Raw genomic sequence first — 21,125 nt, 5'->3', positions numbered from 1 at the left:
CATTGGCATAATGCCCAAATTAAATGCCTTACCCTAACCTAAATCTAATTCTAACCCTAACCCTAAAACCAAATCTAAACCCTAAAACAGTCCTTTAAAGAAGTGAGGACCGGCCAATATGTCCTCACTTTCCAAAAATGTCCTTACTCTGTAGGGTCTATGCTTGAAATGGTCCTCACAAAGCAATAAGTACAGGAACACACACACACACTTGCAAATATCCCTGTGCTGACCTCCAATTCGAGGTTAAATCAACCAACTCTGATTGGAATATATTGGCAACAGTGCAAATTACACCAGGGTAACAAAGGTTAACACTCAGCATAGAAGCATAGAAGCAAACCATGAGCAGCAGGTTTACAGACCATCATGACAATAGGTTTATTCTATCACACCTGGAAAAGTCGATAAAGCCGACAGCTCTGCCTGTTGCCTGACAAATCCACAAGGAGCCAAAATCAATGAGAGGTCGGGGTGTCGAGTTTTAATCACTTGCTGTTTAACCAAAAAAGTATGTAATTTACCGATATAATATGGCAAAATGGTTCAATATGATATTGAACAGTAAAAAATATAAATTTTATAGCCAGGACCTCAGAGTTGAAGCATATAACGTGGAAAAGTGTTATTTAGGTTCTAATGGCTGTGGGATGAACAATTTGACAAAAAATACACACCCTTTGCAAATTCTATGCCGTATGCATCAACACAAAGAAAATTATCAAAACATAAAAATCGCAAAAGCCAAATTGTGCCCACGGTGGCATGAAATAATGAATGAAAAAAATAATGGGTTACAGAGAGTTTCTGGGGTTAAAAATCCATTACAGTCAGTCTCTATCAGATGTGCACAAAATGAAAGGAAAGTACAAGTTGATGCAACTGCTTCACTGTGAAAGACACTAGATATTCTTATTCGGTGAATCAGAGGTGCTTAACACTGTGGTAAAATTCCCAAATACATACTTTATATGTCTGTATACGTGTCAGTGTCATATTTCAGGTAAAACTGTTTTAGAAGTCATCAATAATCAGGCTTATATCTGCTAAAGGGAAGGTCAAACATGCAGGCAAATTAAGGGGCCAGGCAACGGGCTCACGTATGCTGTGTGTGTCTGTCCATACTGAACATGGTTTTATCTATTGAATCAAAGATTAAAGTCCATTATTGCTCACAGCTTTCATAGTTAAGTGGTGAAGTCTCGCCTTGAAATACTGTTATTAGAGTAATCTACGATGATCTAATTTTCAGCTGCAGTAGTTTCTTTTCGTTTTCAGCGTCAAGCTAAAGAAACAAAAACTACACAGGCAGTTCAACAGGAGGCTAACTGGATCTCCAACAGATGGAGCAGATGGAAAAGCACTTATTCAACCTCCTAGAACAGGATTGAAAAGTCATTGAAAAGTGCTTCAAACTATTAAAACTCCCATGCAACACTCAATGTCCTTTTCTGGAGAAGTCTGCATTATGTTTTTTCTTCAAAGATAGTTAATTTCTAAGGTGATTTGCTTTTGGTAATCCAGTGGAGTAAGGTAAATAAAAGAAGAATTTATGTAAATATAATTCTTCTTTGGAAGTATTTTGTCATTAATCTACAACTGACCTGATGGTGGCTATCGCTGAAGAGTCTTCAGCGATAGCTCTCAGATAGTGCTAATTTTTAAAGCACAATTCCACCACCAATTACATCAAGTGTCCATCAAGCTTTCAGTCTTTAAAGGTCACTTGCATTTCAAAAACATCCTCTTCTGTTTCTAGGCAGCCCAGCATCAACAGCAGTGACATTGAACGCAGCGAAGCTTCGCAGGGCAGGTTTTTGTTTTTTTTACTCAGTTTTATTTCAAATCGGTTGTCACTTTGATTTGCAGTCTGCAATATGTTTCAGCCACCAGTGTCTTCAGTTAAACTGAGGCATCCAGTAAATACTGCTGTTTACACATCACTGGCAGCTCAGAGTTTACTATACGGACCACGGAGCAACTTATCTCTATCTAATCTATAACTCTGAAGTACTGTAGTCTGTCACTCTGGCACCTCAAATTGGTTCAAAAGTAACATAAATATCAGGCACATTTTTTTCTAAAGGTATATATAGCCGTAACAGACTTTCACTCCTGACTCGCCGCAAGCAGCCAGCCAGACAGCTGCTGTGATAAACGGCTTTAAGCTTTTTGGTCTGGTGAGTGGGAGTGATCAAACCTGGTGGATACAGCTGCAAGTTTTAAGTACCTGCCAGTAGATTTTCATAGCAAAACTGAAACGAATGGAAAACAACAGCTGCTTTGAAAGTGGAAATTACTCATTCCACAACAGATTTTGTGGAAAGTTCTCAGCAGAAATGTGGTGGTGAGGGGGTTTTGGAAACAGGACACAAATGCAACCAGGTGTAGGTGAAGTGAAGGCTTAATTGAATCTACAGGCCCACAGTGAGTCCCAGTGTTGCCATATGTAGGATAATTATCGCATTTGCACGATCATTTTTGCCCTCTGTACGATCAATAATGCCAAAATGTCCATGATGTACGAGAATTTGATCCTTTTATGATAAGTTTAAGCTTCTGGTATGATACTTCAACATTTTCCCATCTGGCAACACAGGTGACTCAGCTGTACAAAATGGCAGGGATCCAAGAAAGCAGGCAGAAAAGCCATATAATAAATCCAGACTCTGATAACATGAACGCAGACAATTAAACTCAGGAACATGAGCTAAACATAAACTTACAGAGACACCAGGGGACAAAGACCAGGACTGATTAGAACAGAGTCAACACTGACCAGATAAACTGAAAGGCAGGACTGGGAGCACAGAGATTAAATACACAAGAGAAGCAGAGATAATTTAATATAGGTAAAAGACATTAGGGTGAGACGGGCAGATAATCACAGCAGCAGGAGACAGGATAAAGACAGGAAGTACAAAAGCAAGAAACACAGAAGAACAGATCTGCCAACGACAATGTGTTACATTCATCATGGCAAGTCCAAACCATATGGTACATTAAGGTGGATGACGCATCTGCACTATTGCCAGGGATGGCATTTGGAGCCAAAGTCTCTGCAGTAGTGATCCGGGGGTGGAGTTTAGTAGTTTGAGGCAGAGGTTGATTGGAGGCGAGGGTTTGTGACCAAAACTGCAGCCAGCCATCAGGGGGCGATCATGTCGCTTTGGCTTTACTTTCTATACTTAAAAAAAAAGTTTTCTGATGTTCTCCATTACACATGGCATCTATTGCACTTGTGTCCGTCCTGGGAGAGGGATCCCTCACATGTGGCTCTCTCTGAGGTTTCTACGTTCTTTTTCCCTGTTAAAGGTTTTTATTTGTTGTAGTTTTTCCTTACTCTTGCTGAGGGTTTAGGGTAGACGATGTCACACCTTGTTAAAGCCCCATGAGACAAATTGTGATTTGTTGAACATAGACTCTTTCCATAATTCCTAGCAGTAAGACATACATTTTAAATGTCAGGACATGGACAAAACATCTGTAATGTCACATGATTGTAAGTTGGAAAATGACAGAAAACATGTGGTGCCGTCCCGTGGCAGAGGAAGTAACAGCTCCTTTCAACGTGGCCAATACGATAAGACGTTTCTTTGTTGAGTCCATGCGTCTGGTAAATGAGAAATGCCCCAGCCTGCCATTGTTATACCAGGCAAGAGCAAATAGTGCCTCAGCTAACACAAACATGTGAACATATTTTATGTCTCAAACACAATCTAACTATGTCCTGCTTACTTTGGTGGGAAGTCAACAGTCATCAGTCATCAGTTGGCTCCAGCACTGACTCCAGCCTTCTGTGAAAATTGTACAATAATTCTGTGTCAGTGCTTGTTTTACCCTCTCTGCCTATTGAAATATTTACCCACATACAGACGTAGCTGCTGTGCCACCTACTGGGCATGGTTTCCCCTGGAATCCCCAAGCTACTTTACTCACAGTGGAACTACTTAGTCTGTCTGTCTGTTATCTGGACTGAAAATATAATTTCTGTTGAAAATAATGCATACCTCCACTAAGGTAGGTAGTTACAACATTTAAATTCACTAAATCTGTCCACAACATACACAAGTATAATAATAAAGTGCCCTTTCATGTAATATTGGTTTATGTCATTTGTAAATCCACCAATAAACATGCACAGCACCAAACAACCATTGAATAAAAGAACTATTTTTGCAGCTCGAGCATTTCCTACTCGACAGTCAAAATAACAAACTACATTAAACTGAATCAAAACATGCTAATAAAGTTCATGTGCGCTGCAATGCCTTGCCAGAAAGAGAAGGAAACTGAACATCATCTAGGCTGAAGATAAATGTCAGCCCTTTGTGATAGACAAATAAATACACCGGTGACATAACAGTGAACAGCTTTAAGCAGCACTTTGTATCTCCACTCAGATTTCCATGGCTGTCTGATCCAAACGAAGGTAAAACAAAAGCTCTTTCAGTTGATGTTTCCTTTTAAAACCGCACAAAATATGATGATATTGGTTAAAAAAATCAATATCAGAGTGACAGACACTGAAGTATTAGATTATATTTGTTAGACTTTATTCTGAGCATGAAAAATACTGATCACATGGAGTGTCACTCACACTCCATGTTAAAATGATATCAGCATTTGCAACTGGGCCTCTAGGGCGGTTTTAGCTTTCTTCTTTGTGGAGCCAACTGGTGACAATTGCATAAATATTAGGGATGAGTTGAAATGAGTTGCCTTGTATAGATGTGCACCCATGCAATACAGGTTTGTGTGTGTGCGTGTGTGTGTGTAGATTGTGATATTGGGGTTTGTGTACTTGCTTGTGTGAGATGAACTTATGTTGTATTACTATTCTACTTGGTAGCTGAAGTCTGTCGTGCAAGCAAGAACCGTGACCCAGTCTGTCCCGGGTTCATACATCAAACACCAAATCCCCAAATTTAAAAGAAGCGCGTCGAGCTAGCTAGCTTAGACGGACGTTACAATTTGTTAAAGGACCTTCAATGGAGGAAATTTAATGCACACACACATGCAGCACTGGACGTCAAAAAATCCAAAATGCTTTTACCGTCCTCAGTAGGCAGAACATGGTTTAACTGTAGTTTATGTGTGTGTTTCTGTGATGGACAAACCGTTATCCGTGGGCAGGCAGACCTCAGCATAACATCTGCCCTGTCTGTGTACCTGTCATGGGAGCATACGGCTCAGAATCCGGCTCAGTAGTATTGAATCTTGGTATAACTTTTCTCTTTTCTCTTTTCTTATTTCTTATATATTTTAAAGTTTCAAGAAAGAGAACCTGTGGTAGACTTCAGTTGTCATAAAAACTCAAAAGGTGATTAGGTTGTCCAGTCTGGACAACCTAATCACCTAAAAAATCACCTAAAAAAAGGCGGCCTCTGTAGAGAGGACCTGATTTCCTAATTCATATTAACCAAATTACAATAAGTTGGACTTTTAATGGTCACCCAGGTTATGGATGGAGCGATATTGTCTCCTTTGACGGTTTTCCTTTTTTCAGCTCTTGACAGAAGTCTGTGTTCAGAGAGGAATCCTCCAGCGCCGGGTGCTCTTCCTCACTTCAGACACGATACATCATCAGTTTGACATTTAGCTTAAGCTCCATTTTTTCTGTGGGACACATTGACCGACTTGGCTGCAATGACTTTCCATTTAATTTCAATAACTCCATGTCCTTCAGCACATTAGTACATTTCTTTGGATTAAATAGTGGATTTAAATAATGGTTTTAAATATTGAGTTTTTCTTGGTTTTCTGAAGAATTTTATAGTGAAGGTCAGTGGTATCACCTGAAACACAGACTTTCTCTGGATATAACATTACAATTGATAGTCTTCTATTAAATTAAAATATAAACTACAGGAGATAGAAGATACTTTACACAATATCTTGACTAGACAATGTACAAGAATTACACTTTCTAATCATCCATGTTATTAGTTTAGATTATTCAGATAATTCCCATTGAATCTTTTCATGTCTTCACTTAAAACATTTACATTTGGCTCCACTGTATCTCCCATCACATCCACGGCTGAATATACTGGTAAGCACACAGATTATCAGCTGATATCACATATGTTACTGTTTTTTCAGTTAGCCATTGATCAGTGATGAAAAGACCAGATGTCCCTCTCAGTTTTTTTACTTTTCGTATTTTTCAGAACACAATAAACAGAAAGAAAATAACCTGCCAAAGGTACTATGATGAGGGATGTTACTGTTAATTCATAGTCTGATAATTATGTGACTGATTATTTTCTCTGTTGTTATGTGTCGTATAATAATTTGTGTTGTGTTGCTGGCATTCCTCCTCCAAGGAGCCCAGAGCCAAGTCACACAATCCAGTCATCCACAATCTGTCAGTGCTGCCTGGCCGGCAAAGTCCATGAGCTCAGAGGAATCAGATCCTTGAGGTACTTAATTATGTTTATTTCATGAAATGTGAGGAGTTGTTTAGTTTAGCTGTTCATGTAAAGTCACAGTCGTCAAAAATATCTGTGCATCTTTAAATACTCAGCTGCTTCCTAAACTTAATACAAGTAGGTTGGTGTAAGAGTTTAGAGCTGAGAAAAAATGTGTTCATCAATTTGTCCATCGACAAAAAAGATATTATCAACAATTGTACCCATGTATCATATGATTCCCATTATAACAACCGTTTCTAAATCCTGGTTTACCAGGAGTTGGAGAAGCACGCGTCCCATCCACCTGATGATCCTGTTTCACGACAGCGGCCGTCAGTTCAGGGTGCTCTACTCGTCCTTCTGTGGTGGAAATTGGTCAACAAACGAGGTTCTGAGACAAGTTGTCTTTGTAAGTTTATTTCTAAAAGCTTTCTGCAGAAAGGATCACACAGGCAAGGTGGAGGTTGCCAGTGAGACGAAAGGTTTACGGTCTGTGCTCATATTTAAGTGTCTCTGTGTGAGTTACCTCCTGACCTGCAAGACATGAATAGACGATGGGCTCGCGTGCTAGACAGTGGGTGCACCATAAAGTACAGCTCTGAACGCAAGTATTTCCCCCTCATTCCTGCCAATCATGTGTCGGTGAGCATGGACGCCTGGTTCAGGTGATGATTCTCTGTAGGTTCATGAATTTAAGAAAACCCTTTCACTCTGTCACATTTCCTCATCATCCTCACATAATGTTAATATAAACACATTGATTACAGATGTAGAAGTAAATTATCGGAACACTTCCTGCGCCTCTGTAGGCCTGAGTGCATTTGGAATCCATGGGTTTAGCGGTGGTTGTCAGCTGCTGTGTTGTTTACAACATCCTTTCCACCTGAGAGGTTTTCAGAATGTGTCTCAGGAAAGAGACTTGATGCCCTTAAGTCAAAATCAGGGATTTAAGTTCACTGTATACACACACACACAAACACACCACACACACACACACACACACACACACACACACACACACACACACACACACACACACACACACACACACACACACACACACACACATTTGCATGCACATACACCCTCAAACAAATATTTTTATATGATTACTATACCTCTATGTAAAAGTCAAAGAAGTAATTACAGTGATAACGGTGACACACTAGTTACAAGGTTTAATAAATGTCAACTGAGCCTCAATGACTGACTGACTGACTGACTGACTAAAAGCGTATGCATGCATCAATAGCTGTAATTAAGATTCAGTGCAGGGGGACAGTCATTATTTTAGAACATAGTGCTTAAATACAAAAATACACACATACCAAATATCTGACATGAAGATGTTGGAAAAGACAAACAAATATCTATGGTTTAAGGACAAAACGTTTGACCATGTTGTGCTTGTGACTCAACCAAACCTGTGTTTATGTACTCTGCCATTCATCCCTGAGACCTGCAGCTGAAGATCTCCTGAACGCCTCTGCCTTTTCAACTCCCTCTGGTTTACAAGCCTTTCACACCGGCCAGAGACACCAATCAAACATTCGGATTTCTCACCGGCTCTTACAAATAAAGGATCTGCTGCATAGAATTCCTCTGAAACAGCACTCCATGCTCTCCGCCTTTCATGGGCTCATCGCAGTGGGGCATCCTATTGAGTGGTCCGTCTTGTAGGCTTTTCAACTGGTCACCCCCACCAACTGATGAGGTGTGAAAAGAAGCTGCGGAGCAAATGTCTGTGCTGTGGGCAGAGAGAGGGACGAGGGAGATGAAAGGAGGAAAAACTATCTGAACACTGGGGGATAATCTTCCAACACTGCTGACTTGAATGTGCCCCGAGGGTTTTGTAGAATCAGGGTCATCATCATTATGAGATAATTAATCTGTTACTAATTGTTAAATTATGCAGAGGAAGCAAGTGTATTTGCCGTCTTCCTCAGTTTAACCCAGCTGGAATTTTTTTTTCTTTTACTGTTCAATACCTGGATATTCTCATCCACCTCTTCTTGTCCCAGGGGACAAAACGGTAAATATGAGTCTGTCCCCTTTTCACTGGTGTCTCATCTTCTTTGTCATTCCTTGGAGACTCTCCAGGCAAACAAGGATTTCTTAAAGCAAATAGAGCAAAAAAAACTTGTCCTCTCTCCAGAGGGACAAGCAATAGGTTGTGGCACAGGTGTTTGTTTGTGTATATATGTGAGGTGTGAAAGTGTGTGGATCCAAAATATGCTAAATAAAGGGAGAATAGGTAGGAGGAGGCACAGCTTATGGGTGATTGTGGTGGTAATGTGGGTCCCTCTTCTTTCTCCCTCCCTCTGTCCCTCTGAATCTCAGTGCTGAGTGAGACAACACCGTGCCTGCCCGACTCCTCAAATCACTGTGGCATTCTGTAAAAGCTGCAGGGAAGCTTGATGTAAGATCTGCAACCAGAGAGAAACGGGGTGAAGAAAAGGAGAAGAAAATCCACTCATATTGCTGAACTGCAGAGACGCCACACAAGGATTTTCCCGGTGTCTCCGGTCTTGAACATCTGCACAGGTAAGATACAATTCACTGCACGCATTGACATTAATGACTTGCTCAAGTAAGGACACACACACAAAAACATAGCACCATCATTCTTCCACACATGTTCATAGTTGTCTAATTAGAATTAATTTTTTTAAGTCAGATACCATTCAGCTTGTTGATTCAAGTACTATCTTATAAGAAGCCACATTTTATAATCAATACGTTCTTTGTTTTGAGGCTGGACAAAATAAAGAAGCGCCTTATGATAAATGACTTGAATCTCAAAGTTACTTACAATCACTGCCAAACAAAGACTGTCCCAGATTCATCAATAATGACGATTTCACAGGTTTAATAGTCCTGCACTTCTGTGTGTGAGCTTTCAGGAGCATTAGCACGACAGCAGAGCACCAAAGCATCTTTGTTCAAGTCCCAGGTGCAGACAGGAAGACCGACTGAAAGCCACAGATTAAATTCTATATAACGGAATTTTTGTGCCCAATAAAATATGAGCCTGTGGGGTAATTGCGTGACATATTCATGTGCTTGCGTGGGGCATGTGTATACATACATGGATTAGAAAGATGATGCATTTCAGCAGTATTCATGCAAGACAAAACATTTTTTCCCCTGCAAAGCATATAATTGCCCATTGTATTCATATGAATAAATTCATACACATTAATATTTTATATTTAATGGTATAAAAAAAATATTAACAGATGGGCAACACTTGATAAATTCTGCTAGCAGGCATTCAGCCTAACACAACTAACCTTAAACCCTAAATGCAGATTTTGTTTTTCATTCCCTGAACTTTTTTTTCCAAATGTGTATATATGTGTTTGGTCATCTTAAATCGTGTTTCGCTGTTCCTTGGCGGATGTTATTTAGAGAGGTTTTGACCTCTCCTAATGAAAGGCTCAGCAGCCGATAATAACATTTGGCCAGCAGTCGATCATTAGCCCTGCAGAGAGACATTCTCACTGCGGTGTGAAACTTCAGTGTGACTCTCAAACACCTCAAACTGTCCAGTATCTGGTTCAGACTTTCATAACCATGCAATTCAAACATAACGTTTAATTTATGGAGATTAAGTGTTAGAAATTAGATATCTATATTTGTAGCACAAATTGTTTTACATTGTAGTATTTGCACTAAAACACATTTTGTGTGGCAATCGTGAACAGGAGCAGACCTATGTTTCTGATTCAATTATTGATCAGAATTGCGTATCACCAATTTGACCTTATTTGGCCCCCAACTCTCTGATGCCTCTGCACTCTCACAAAGATGGAAATGCAAGATTGATATAAAGGGCTCAGGTCAGGAAATGTCAGTGGAGGCGGTGAGAGTGAAAATGTTAGGACAGAGCGGAGGAGAGAGCAGTCTGAACAGAGTGAGAGCCATCATGAGCTGTCCTTTCTGTTTTGCATTTGGAGGGTTCTCAATTCTCCTCACGTCTCACAAATTAGCTGCCTTCGGTTTCTACATAGGCCACGGTAACAGCGTTACTAGGCAAGGGTGAGTTTCTTCCAGGCGTTGAGATGAAGTAGCCAGCAAGGAACCAGATGGGATCAGAAAACCTATTCCTACGTTGATTGTGGACACGTGCAGAGCAAATTAGAAATCGAGGACACAATAACATCTGCATCTGACAGGAGCTAGATCCAACATGGAGAGAGCTGCTCTGCAAGAAATGGCTTCTAACAGGATTAAAATTGGACATGGCACATTTCCAATATGCCCCTTCTAGCTGATTGCATGGATGTGTGACACATATTGAATCTCTGCAGTGGAACCACCTGTTAAAGATTTGATCAACTATTTGAATCATTCATTCACACAGTGATGGGGTGGAAAAGCTCAGCTGTGCTGTAACCACCTTTATTGAAAAAGCTTGTTCATCCTGAGAATTGTGAATGAAAACACCTCAGCTACTGTGTCAGTTCTGACAAACCTGCAGCAGCTGCTCAGTGGGTTTTAACTATTTCTTTTCCATTTATTAGACATCAATGGTAGAAGCAAACAAAAGTTGCACAGCCTAAAATATCAGCCTATAATCTTTCACTGATGTCAAGTGGGTAAAGACCTGCGTCACTGATGTCAAGATGTGGTCCATTATCACACATCAAACCATTCAGTGACACATCCTGCCCTTCAAGCATCTGCATTCATGTTCACTTAGAGTGATCCGTTCTCAAATGTGTCCTCAACGCATCTTGGGGGTGTTCACTCGTGTACTTCACGGTTCCCTTTTGATCTGATCCTGAGATGATCACCAGGTCAATTAAGATTCATGGATCATGGTGAAATGTCTCAACAACTATTGGATGGATTGAACCCAATCGACGCTAGGATGCTTCAGGATGCTTCCATTTGTATGAATTCAGCTCCCACAAAATATATGAGGCCATGCGATGAATAAATATTTCTTGCTCAAGCTGAACTATTGACATCTTTAAATCGATTTTTTGCTGCCCTGGGCAAATTGTGCCCAGCTAGATATTTCTATCAAAAAATCCAATAGGAATCAAACATTAAGAAGCAGATCTCATAAGATTCATTCAGCATTTTCTACCTCAGTCCTGTCTAATATCAGTCATATCCCACCACCTTTCTAAACACATTGCTTTACTTTGAAATATCGCTGTAAGTGTTCTTCTATGGTCAACCACACGTGCCAATACAATAATTCAACAAATTATTATTAGATGTATTCTTAAATGTTGATAAATTATAAATAAATAAAGCTTGTTACATCCCCTGGCTAATTTGCATAATTTGACCTTGTTTTTACCAGCTCAAGCCCAAAGTGTCATCGAGAGACTAAAGAACTAATTAAATCAAAAGCGTGAAAAATGGAAATGCAAATGTGAAAGGCCTTTTAAATGTTTACAATCTGTCACTGCGATTATTTCTGCATTTTAAGTGGATATTTACATTCCATCATTCTATTTCATTCTATTTTTATTACCTGTTAATGGTGTTTTGTAAAACCCTCATAATTTAAACTATATATTGATGCATTAGTATTTCATCTGTTTCATCTGTTTACATCTGTAAACTACTTTTTCTATTGCTATTAAAATATCAAAAACAGGTCAACACAGAGAGTGGTTTTGGGCAGCAGGATGTTCAGGTGCTGCAGGAAAATCACAACATGTAACAGCAGAGAGTCGGCTTCAAAACACCTCCTCCCCCAGGAGTCTATTTCTGAACAGGAAAGTCACTTTCAAATTCAAAGAACTGAGCCTCTTCTCAATCAATATGTACTTTCAACTGCCGTCACGAAAAGACCTTTCAAAGGGAAATAATAACAATACAAAAAACCCTGAGACAGATCTACTCCACTTACATACATTGTACAAAAATAAGCTGTGACAAAGGTTAGGGTTATATATCTTTTTTCGTTTTCAAAAGAAAGGCACATTGACAGACGTCAGAAATCATTGTAAGTGCAGGCCGTGATTTAGCAGGAGCTGAGGGAGTTTGGTTTTTCAGTATCGACTGAAATTCTATTTTTTTTATGTCTGAGAAAAAGTTAATATTTCATATTCTTACAAACCAAAGCAGTTGAGGTTTTAAAGGTGAGCATGATAGTTTTATTATTAATGGGAGTTGCTGAAGTGGCCAGAAATGGGATTTCACAGCTATTTGAAGAATGTGCATAATGTTTTATGGTAGGATAAATCACAAGGTATTTGCCTGCATACAAAATCCTTTATCCATCATCTTAGATTGCTCTCTGGACAGATGAGTGAATCTTTGTAACATTCCTCATGAGGTGTCATTTTAATCTCAAAACTGAACTAATTTATATTCACACACAGTCTGCTGCAGGTTTAAACTACAGATGAGATTCACTATCTTGAAACGAATCAAAAATAAACCAGATCTCTGCACAAGCATTAAAGAATGAAAGAAGGAATATGATTCTATGAAATGCTTGGGAGGACTGGCCTAAGGGGAACACACACATTCTCCCGCGTTCATGTAAGATCATAATCATTCACTGTCAGAGCAATTTTGTGATGGGATTTGGATCGAGACAACATACCTTGCATATTCACTCACTGCGTACATGGGTCAAATAACAGCTGCCTGGCCACACAGGAAAACACCATGCAGTCTAATGATTTTAGGAAGAGAGAACTGGAGCGGCATGAGGCAACAATGTCGAGTGAGATGTCAGAGAAATGTGACAGACAGGTATGATCACAATACTCATATTTTATGTGACTTGCAGTTCCTGGGGACGTCATAACTCCAATGTACATCGCAAAACCCTTGTAACTGCAGAACTTGTTTAAAATCATCATGATTTTTAAGTTTTCTTTAATTTGATTCATTTTTTTAATTTGTAAAGCAACAAATCACAACATGCATTATCACACAGCACTAGTTCAAAAGATACAATATTATAGAGAAACCCAACAGTTCCCACAACAGCAAACATTTGGTGAATGTAGAGAAGAAAATACCAGCTAACTCCAGACTCGGTGTAGGCAGCCATCTGCCTTGAACTTGTTGTTGTGAGAAGAGAGAAATTTGAGCGAGAGAGAGAGAGCGAGAGAGAGAGAGAGAGAGAGGAGAGATGGGTGGAAATCAGTAGAGAGAGATAAGGTTTTTATAATGAAAATAATTATAATTATATTTACAGATCTAATTATATAGCTCTGGATTCAGAGATAACTGCAGAATGAGAGAGAGAGAGAGAGAGAGAGAGAGAGAGAGAGAGAGAGAGAGAGAGAGAGAGAGAGAGAGAGAGAGAGAGAGAGAGAGAGAGAGATCCAGTGTACGCACAGTGCAAAGAGGAACTGCTAATAGATAATTTGTCATAGTTTGAAATGAGCCAGTTTGGAAAAATGTAAACAAATATAAGTTGAAAATTAATGCATTTTTGAAATGGTTGCATGGCAACATTAAACTCTCTCTGAGGCTAAACTCCCCTCTTCTTGCTAATCCCACAATTTCAGTTACATGCGCTCTCACTTATTTCCCCAGAGACCCTTTCAAAGGCCAGTTATTAACCTCTTGTGCAATATCCACCATCAGGTCATGAAACATCAGTCACTCGCATGTTTGCCGCTGCACCAGAACAATGGAGGTGAATAGAATTTCACATACATTTTACATGGGATCAAAAAAGCTATATGTAAGAAATGAATTAACCACAACCCCATGTCAAATGATGCAGTGAACTTGTTTTTTTATTCTCTAGATTAGAAACAGTCAATTATTTTCGCTGTCACTGATATCTGCAGTGATCTCTGTAACACTGTGATTCAGTCAATTCCCTAAGAACGTGCGCAGGCATGTATTGATCATGCAAGCTCCACCAGCAGAATGACTAATATGAGGTTTATCAGTTACTTGTTGTCTATTGGTTTATTATTAATTATGCTATCCTCTATACTTAGGTTGGTCTGCAGAGACATGGATATTTTCATGGATTTCAGTGTGACCAGTAACATCAGCCACGAAACAGGACAAGAAGGCAGTAAAAGCCAAGGACTCAACCGCAGCGACCCCCTGGACAGTTTCGTGGGCATGGAGCTTCTTCTGCGTTTCAAACCCCTCTTCTTACCTCTCTACTGCCTCGTAGTGGCCGTGGCCGGGGTGGGAAACTCCATCCTGTTGGCTTGCATCCTGGCTGACAAGAAACTCCACAATGCCACAAACATTTTCATCGGAAACTTGGCTGCAGGCGACCTGCTGATGTGTTTGAGCTGCGTTCCTCTGACTGTGTCTTATGCCTTCGACAGCCATGGCTGGGCCTTTGGGAGGCCCCTGTGCCACCTGGTCCCCTTGCTGCAATGTGCCACGGTGTTCGCCTCAGTGCTTTCACTCACTGCCATCGCCGTGGACCGCTATGTTGTTGTAGGTAAGGGCAATGGAAGTAACTATGTACAATTACCACCAAATACATTTTTAGGAACTTTACTTGAGCATTTTTCATTGTATGCTACTTTCTATCACTCCACTACATTTCAGAGGGAAATATAATACTTAACACTTCACTACATAAATTTGACTGCTTCAGTTACAAGTTCCTTTTACACAATAGACTATATATCAAACAATCTCCACCAAGTTGTGTTCTTTCCCTTCAAAACTCTCATGTGGTTTTCATTTTAGTGAATGTTTAAATGCAAATGATACAATTAAATGAAAGTTTAACTTAGATAAAAAGTCTAAAAAATGAAAGCTGATGTTTGTATCAGAACTTGTTTCCTCTTGCTTCTCCCATTAATCATCTGATGACCCCTCGGATTTATCTGGTGTCGCTATAAAGCCCAACTCAAAGTAGCTCCACCTGATGCAGCTACATCATGCTGCTGAAACACAGACGCTTCAGTATTAATCATCTAATTATGTCGTATATAATAATATATCAGTCAGAGGGAATAAAAAAATGTTCTTTCACTCTGATACTGAAACAACAGTTTGTTGCTAATGCCAATATATGCACCTTTAGCTGAGTAGGATTTTAATGCAGGACTTAGAATGGGGTATTTTTACATACATATTACATTACTTATTTCCTCACTGAGTAAAAGTGTCTTAACATTATTTAAAATGATTTAGGGGTCACTTTTATAATAATGAGCTATGGATATTATATATCAATTAAATGATAAAAATCAGGCATATTTTAGGGAAATGATTTCTATGAGTTTGTGAAATTTGGTGCAGCTAGATTGAATTTCAGCCCTGGTAGAGGTAAGTGCTCTACTGAACCATTCTAGTTTAAAATAGGTTTTAATCTCACTTCTACTCATACTACATGTAATGTGTGAAATATTCATATGCTTTCATCTGTTGTACACAATGTCTGTGTTTGTTTCCTTTCTGTGTCAGCTCACCCGGTTCGGAAGAGGATTTCTGTGTGGGGCTGTGGTGCAGTGACTCTGGGTGTATGGCTCTTATCTCTGGCTCTGGCCGCACCTCCCTCTCTCTATACTCGGTATGTGGACCTGCGGCCGAGTGGTATCGACTTGGTGGTTTGTGAAGAATTCTGGCCAAATAGTGGCAATCTGCGGCTGCTTTATTCCTGCTTCATCCTCATAGCCTCCTATATGATCCCCCTGCTGTCCGTCAGCATGTCCTACTGTGCCATCACTGTCAGCCTAAAGCGCTATTCAATACCCGGGGAGCCATCCAACAGTCAGCAGCGCTGGAGCCAAAGGAGGAAGAAGACCTTCTATCTTCTGGTGGCCTCAGTTCTGGCCTTCGCCCTGTGTTGGCTACCACTGCAGGTGAGTCTACGGCCATCTCAGTTGGACTATCCACCTCTCTTACTCCATATCTGAAATGTTCAGTTTAGGAGATTCTAAGCACGACCTTGATTTGGCAGAGGCTTAGGAGGAAGATCAAGTTGACAAATATCTGCCTAGAAATAATAGACTCGAGAGCAGTGGAGTGATACAAAAAGGGTGAAGCCTTTATTGTCGACCAGATGATTAGATTTGACACATCACTGAGCACAGAAGCTCATCTACAGGTAATTGTGTCCACAAAACAAACGCTGCATCCACAATGAGCCTTGCAAAATACAAACAGATTAGGATCACATAATGGAAGAAGAATGCAGAGTTTATATTGTGGCGTTCTAGCACAGACCTTGGCCAGTTTCGAAGTGTTTTGAAGACCCTGCTGACAAACGAATCAAAAATTGTGGCAGCCTCACGTTTTACAAGTGTCTGCCCATGAATGGTTTGCAAGTAAGATTGGTGAAATGTGCCAAAAATGTCTGTGAAGATAAAAAATGCAAAGTCTGTGGTAAAGGAACCTCCCCTCTCCCACAGAAAGATAAGATAAGATGGGAATGATCAGAAAAGACTTTATTAATCCCGAAGTAAATTCTTGTCCCGGCTTGCTCCAAGATCAGAGTAGCTGCACAATATAAAAAATAGAATAGAATACAGTGAATAAAACAATAACAAATTAAGCCTAAAAATATAAGGGCTAGCTGGCCAATCAGAGCAGACTGGGCGTTTAGGAGGGGGGTCTTAAAGAGACAGGAGCCTAAAGCGTTTCAGACAGAGGCTGAAAAGAGGAGCTGCAGCAGTGGACAGTATGAGGACTGTGATGTGTTTTATGAAGATTTGAGCATGTAAACATTTTTTAAGCAATAACCCAAATTAAAATTATTAACCTGAATACAAGCAAAATGTGTCTCCTTTAAAGCCTAAGTTTGCCAGTTGGGTAAATTAAGCAGTATCAGCATTCTACCTAGCACACCATTACTGCATGCATGGTTATCTACCCAGTGTCCCTTTGTTGTTGCACTACTATCCAGGGGAAGCAAAGTCATTTTCACAATCTTACAAATGGTATATTTTCAAGAATTCCCTACAGACTTTATCACAATTGTTGCCATGTCACTGTGTAGGTCCTGAACCTGTTGCTGGACCTGGACCCGGACTTCCACTTCATAGGGAAGCGCTACATTAATGTCTTACAGGTCTGCTGCCATTTAGTAGCTATGAGCTCTGCGTGCTACAACCCGTTCATCTACGCTTCACTGCACAGCAAAGTCCGCATGCACCTGAAAGGCTACCTCTGTCCTTGCCGCAAGCGTCAGAGCGCAGTGCTGGAGACGGCGACATCAAGGAGCTGATTTCAACCTGTGTCTGCTACTACTACTATTGCTGCTAATACTACTACTGCTGCTGCTGATAATACTACTACTACTTCTACTGATGCTACTACTACTACTACTACTACTACTACTACTACTACTACTACTACTACTACTACTCACAAGCTAACACCTGCAACCCTAAAATGGATGTTAATGAAATATGAAGCTTCTCTGCATATATACATTTAAATAATTTTTACATCATTTTGTGACTTGTACAGTGTTACCAGAGGTAATTCTAAATAAGGTTACTTATTACAAACAGGAAAAGATCAAGTCCAGACTGGCGTTCATTTTTATGATGAAGAAGATTAAGTCATCCATTCGGATCCCTGTGCTTTTCTTGGATGGCTGAGCTGCTGGTGTCAACATTAAGCAGATGCTGCAGCATAAACATACTCTTTGGCTCTGACTTGTGCTGGATGCTGAGACCAGGGATGGTTACTGAGCTCACAGAGTCTGGTTTTATGTGAACACTATACGCTTGACTTCACGGGAGACATGGATTTGGAACATGAAGACAAGGCTAAAGACAAAATGTGATTTAAATGTCTCTTATATCCTATTTCAGTTATGTCATATTATATATTATGGCTAACATATAACATATCTTCTACATTATATTAGATTGCTCTCTTAAAATGCACATGTTTTACCTGCTATTTTACTTTCATTGTGTTATTTGGCTCCAATGTCTAACTGTGCACACAGATAAATAACTGTGTGTTTGTGTGTATGTAGCAGTACAGTTGTGTGGATCTAGGCCTGTATGCAGCAGTATATGCAGCTGAAATCTTAAAAGCCCTGCTTGTGAAATGTAATCAGTTCTAAATATATAATGGCTGAATGGCTGAATGGCAGTGAGGCTAATAAACGGAGTCTCATTGCTTTGGCTCTGTCTGGAAAACAAGATTTACACAATGATCAATTCAATATTCAAACCATGAACAATAAAGCCAGCCATCAGTGTCGGTGTTCTGACGCCACTTCTGTTGCATTTCCATCAACTAAGATTAATCATTTTTTGTTTATCAAGGTCTGGCAATCAAGTCAATTTCAAACACATCTCCTGTGAAAAAGATTCACCATGAGAAGCAGCTCTTTTGATCCAAATCACATTTAGGCCACGTGGATACTTAGTTATTATGAGGTCTACAGTTTTCACAATTATTATTACTGTTTATGATTTTATGATTTATGATTACATTTATGATCGTTTATTATTTTTTCCGCAATTAAATGGAAGGTTGCATCTTTGCATTTCACACAATAAAAGCATTATAGCACACAGCACATTGTCTGTCTGCAGAAATACCACAACACTGTGTGTTCCATCCGCCCACAAAGGGGTGGCACAGGAGGCTTGAACCAAAATAACCAGAATCTATTGGTCAGCCTACTGACAGGAACCAAGTGACCCAGTGTAGCTTTAGCTGAAGGTGACAAGACCCAGATTTCCAGCCAATGCACCTGAGGCCAACTGTCACCTTTCAACAATCACATTACTTTGCTGCTCAGCAGACGAGACTGCGGTCAACTCCACTCAGTCTGATTCTTTCCCTGGTGGTGATTCTGAGAGGGTCTGCAGGAGTCACTGCTCCGTTCTTCACAGGGGAGGTCAGTTCCTCAACTGCCCTCATACCAGGCACAGTGTCCGTTCCTTGGTTATCATCTATCTTCCATCTATCTACCAACACTCTGATTATTTGCTGAATGTCATTTGTGGTCATTTGACTGACATACCCACATCACACATCATCACATTCTGTTGCTTTTGATGCATTTTTCAGCTGAGTCGTTTCCTCATTTCAAACCAGAGCTGCTTGAAGGGGAAAAAATCTAATATTTTGAAGAATAAGGTTGTTTATGTTGTAATTTTACATGAACAAAGTCCTAATTTTATGAGAATAAAGTTGTAATTTTAGGTTACATGTCATTTTAAAAGGGGGGATATCAGCCTGTCACCTGCATTGAAAATGAGGAGTGTGAAGCATCTTGATCAGTTATGATGCGGCTCTTAAAAATAAGAAACTAAAATAAACAAATAGCCAACAAACTGTGCAAAAACAATTACACGTAAATTATTGCACTGTGGACGTAAAAGTCCAAATTAAAGTATTATTTTTCTGCCTCTCACAGCAACAAGTGTGACGCTATGATGTAGAAAAATTCCATTCAAACAACACAAAGATGAAAAATAATTAGGATGCAGAGTTGATATTTTGTCCTCTTTTAATTATAGAGATCAAGTTCTGACTTTCTGTGTCCACAGGACTGAGAACTGCACCAGTTTATTCTCTTCATGTGGTTGATTTTCATGAATATGCAAACTTTAATGTTTAACCTGACACAAGGTTGAGTGGATTCTGGCTGAGACCTGTTTGTATAAACAAACTAAGCTCCCTAATGTGATGAGTTAGAATTACGTTCCCCCATATACTGTGGTTAAAGTTTGTTGTACATAAACTTGCATGAGTGTTCAAGCACAATGACGCAATTAAAAAGAGAGAAAGTAACCGGCTGGCTTTATATTTATGCAGGTGTCAAAATATGTCGTACTTGTTTGTTCATTCATTTGTGTATGAATTAAAAATGTGGGGAAATATTCTGTGTCTCTTGTTTGTAACTTTTTTAATTCATCACTTATTACACAACTGAAATAACTTTATGTTTCTGTTTTTGGTTTTTGGTTTTGAACTCCTTGGCCACTTTATCAGATAAACCTGTACAGAATAATGTAATCCAGCGCAACACATAAATCGCATTAATTAGTGTGTTTGACACTTTTTGGTAAAACCTCATTTGTAACACAAAGGCGCTAATTACCCCCGGTCTCTTTGTTTGTTTGTTTTACTTTCTTTAAACAATGCAAGAGGTTCTCAGATTTCCTGGGGAAAAATTTAGGGAAAAAAGTAGACATATAGGGGACTCATATTTATGACTGTGTGCACTTTGGTGCATATCCGGACCTAGTGGATTTAAAATGTGGTGAGTAGGATTTTTCCAGCTGCCATACTGTAATAAATAGGAGCTAGAAACGTGTAACTATCACCAGTGTGTAGAGAAGATCATGTGGATTTAGTGGGGAATAAACAGTTTATATGGATCTGTAATAGTTGGTCCAAGCAAACATGATGGAGTGTTGGGCCTCGGTGGAGGTATATGCTCTCTACCATTGTAGAGTGTGCCATTCTATCTTATGTCTATCAATAAGGTTGTATTTAGTGGTCGTTTACTGGACTTTATTATATTGCAATGTGTTTCTAATATTTCCCCCTTGTGTTTTGGGGATGTCAAATCATAAGAAACACCTATCATTACAATGTAGCCCAGTTCATCACCTCAGCAAACATAACCTCAAGAGAAATAAAAAAAATGACCTCTCTGACAGTCAAAACTGAACCTTATCGTCCTCATGAAGGTAGAATCTATATATATATATGGAATTGGATTAGATTTTACAAGTGTATGTGATGTTTGGTGCTGTGCAGGATCTGTGTGCTGATGTGTTATCAGATGTTTATAACAGCGGCTGGCTGCTG

At 39.6% G+C, this 21,125-nt stretch overlaps 1 protein-coding gene across 1 annotated transcript; it reads left to right on the top strand.

Annotated features, from left to right (window-relative positions):
- The first annotated feature begins 8,633 nt into the window (after nucleotides 1-8,633).
- Nucleotides 8,634-20,188, top strand: si:dkey-202l22.3 (7 transmembrane receptor domain-containing protein). Its single transcript, XM_047339614.1, has 4 exons — nucleotides 8,634-8,960; nucleotides 14,357-14,841; nucleotides 15,765-16,195; nucleotides 17,332-20,188. The coding sequence occupies exons 2-4, from the start codon at nucleotides 14,373-14,375 to the stop codon at nucleotides 17,557-17,559; spliced, it is 1,128 nt and encodes a 375-aa protein (XP_047195570.1). The 5' UTR covers nucleotides 8,634-8,960; nucleotides 14,357-14,372; the 3' UTR covers nucleotides 17,560-20,188.
- The last annotated feature ends 937 nt before the right edge of the window (nucleotides 20,189-21,125 follow it).

Source organism: Hippoglossus stenolepis, chromosome 4 (genome assembly GCF_022539355.2).
Source record: "Hippoglossus stenolepis isolate QCI-W04-F060 chromosome 4, HSTE1.2, whole genome shotgun sequence".
NCBI lineage: Eukaryota > Metazoa > Chordata > Actinopteri > Pleuronectiformes > Pleuronectidae > Hippoglossus > Hippoglossus stenolepis.
The sequence above is the reverse complement of the archived record's forward strand: the minus strand, read 5'-3'. Positions and strand labels throughout refer to the sequence as shown.

What these genes read in the sequence shown, in the direction of transcription:
- si:dkey-202l22.3 (XM_047339614.1), top strand. Translation starts at nt 14,373, where the DNA reads ATGGATATTTTCATGGATTTCAGTGTGACCAGTAACATCAGCCACGAA. An exon ending in TAAGGGCAATGGAAGTAACT is followed by an intron (nt 14,842 to 15,764) that starts ATGTACAATTAC and finishes CATCTGTTGTAC; the next exon opens with ACAATGTCTGTGTTTGTTTC. An exon ending in TGTGTTGGCTACCACTGCAG is followed by an intron (nt 16,196 to 17,331) that starts GTGAGTCTACGG and finishes GTCACTGTGTAG; the next exon opens with GTCCTGAACCTGTTGCTGGA.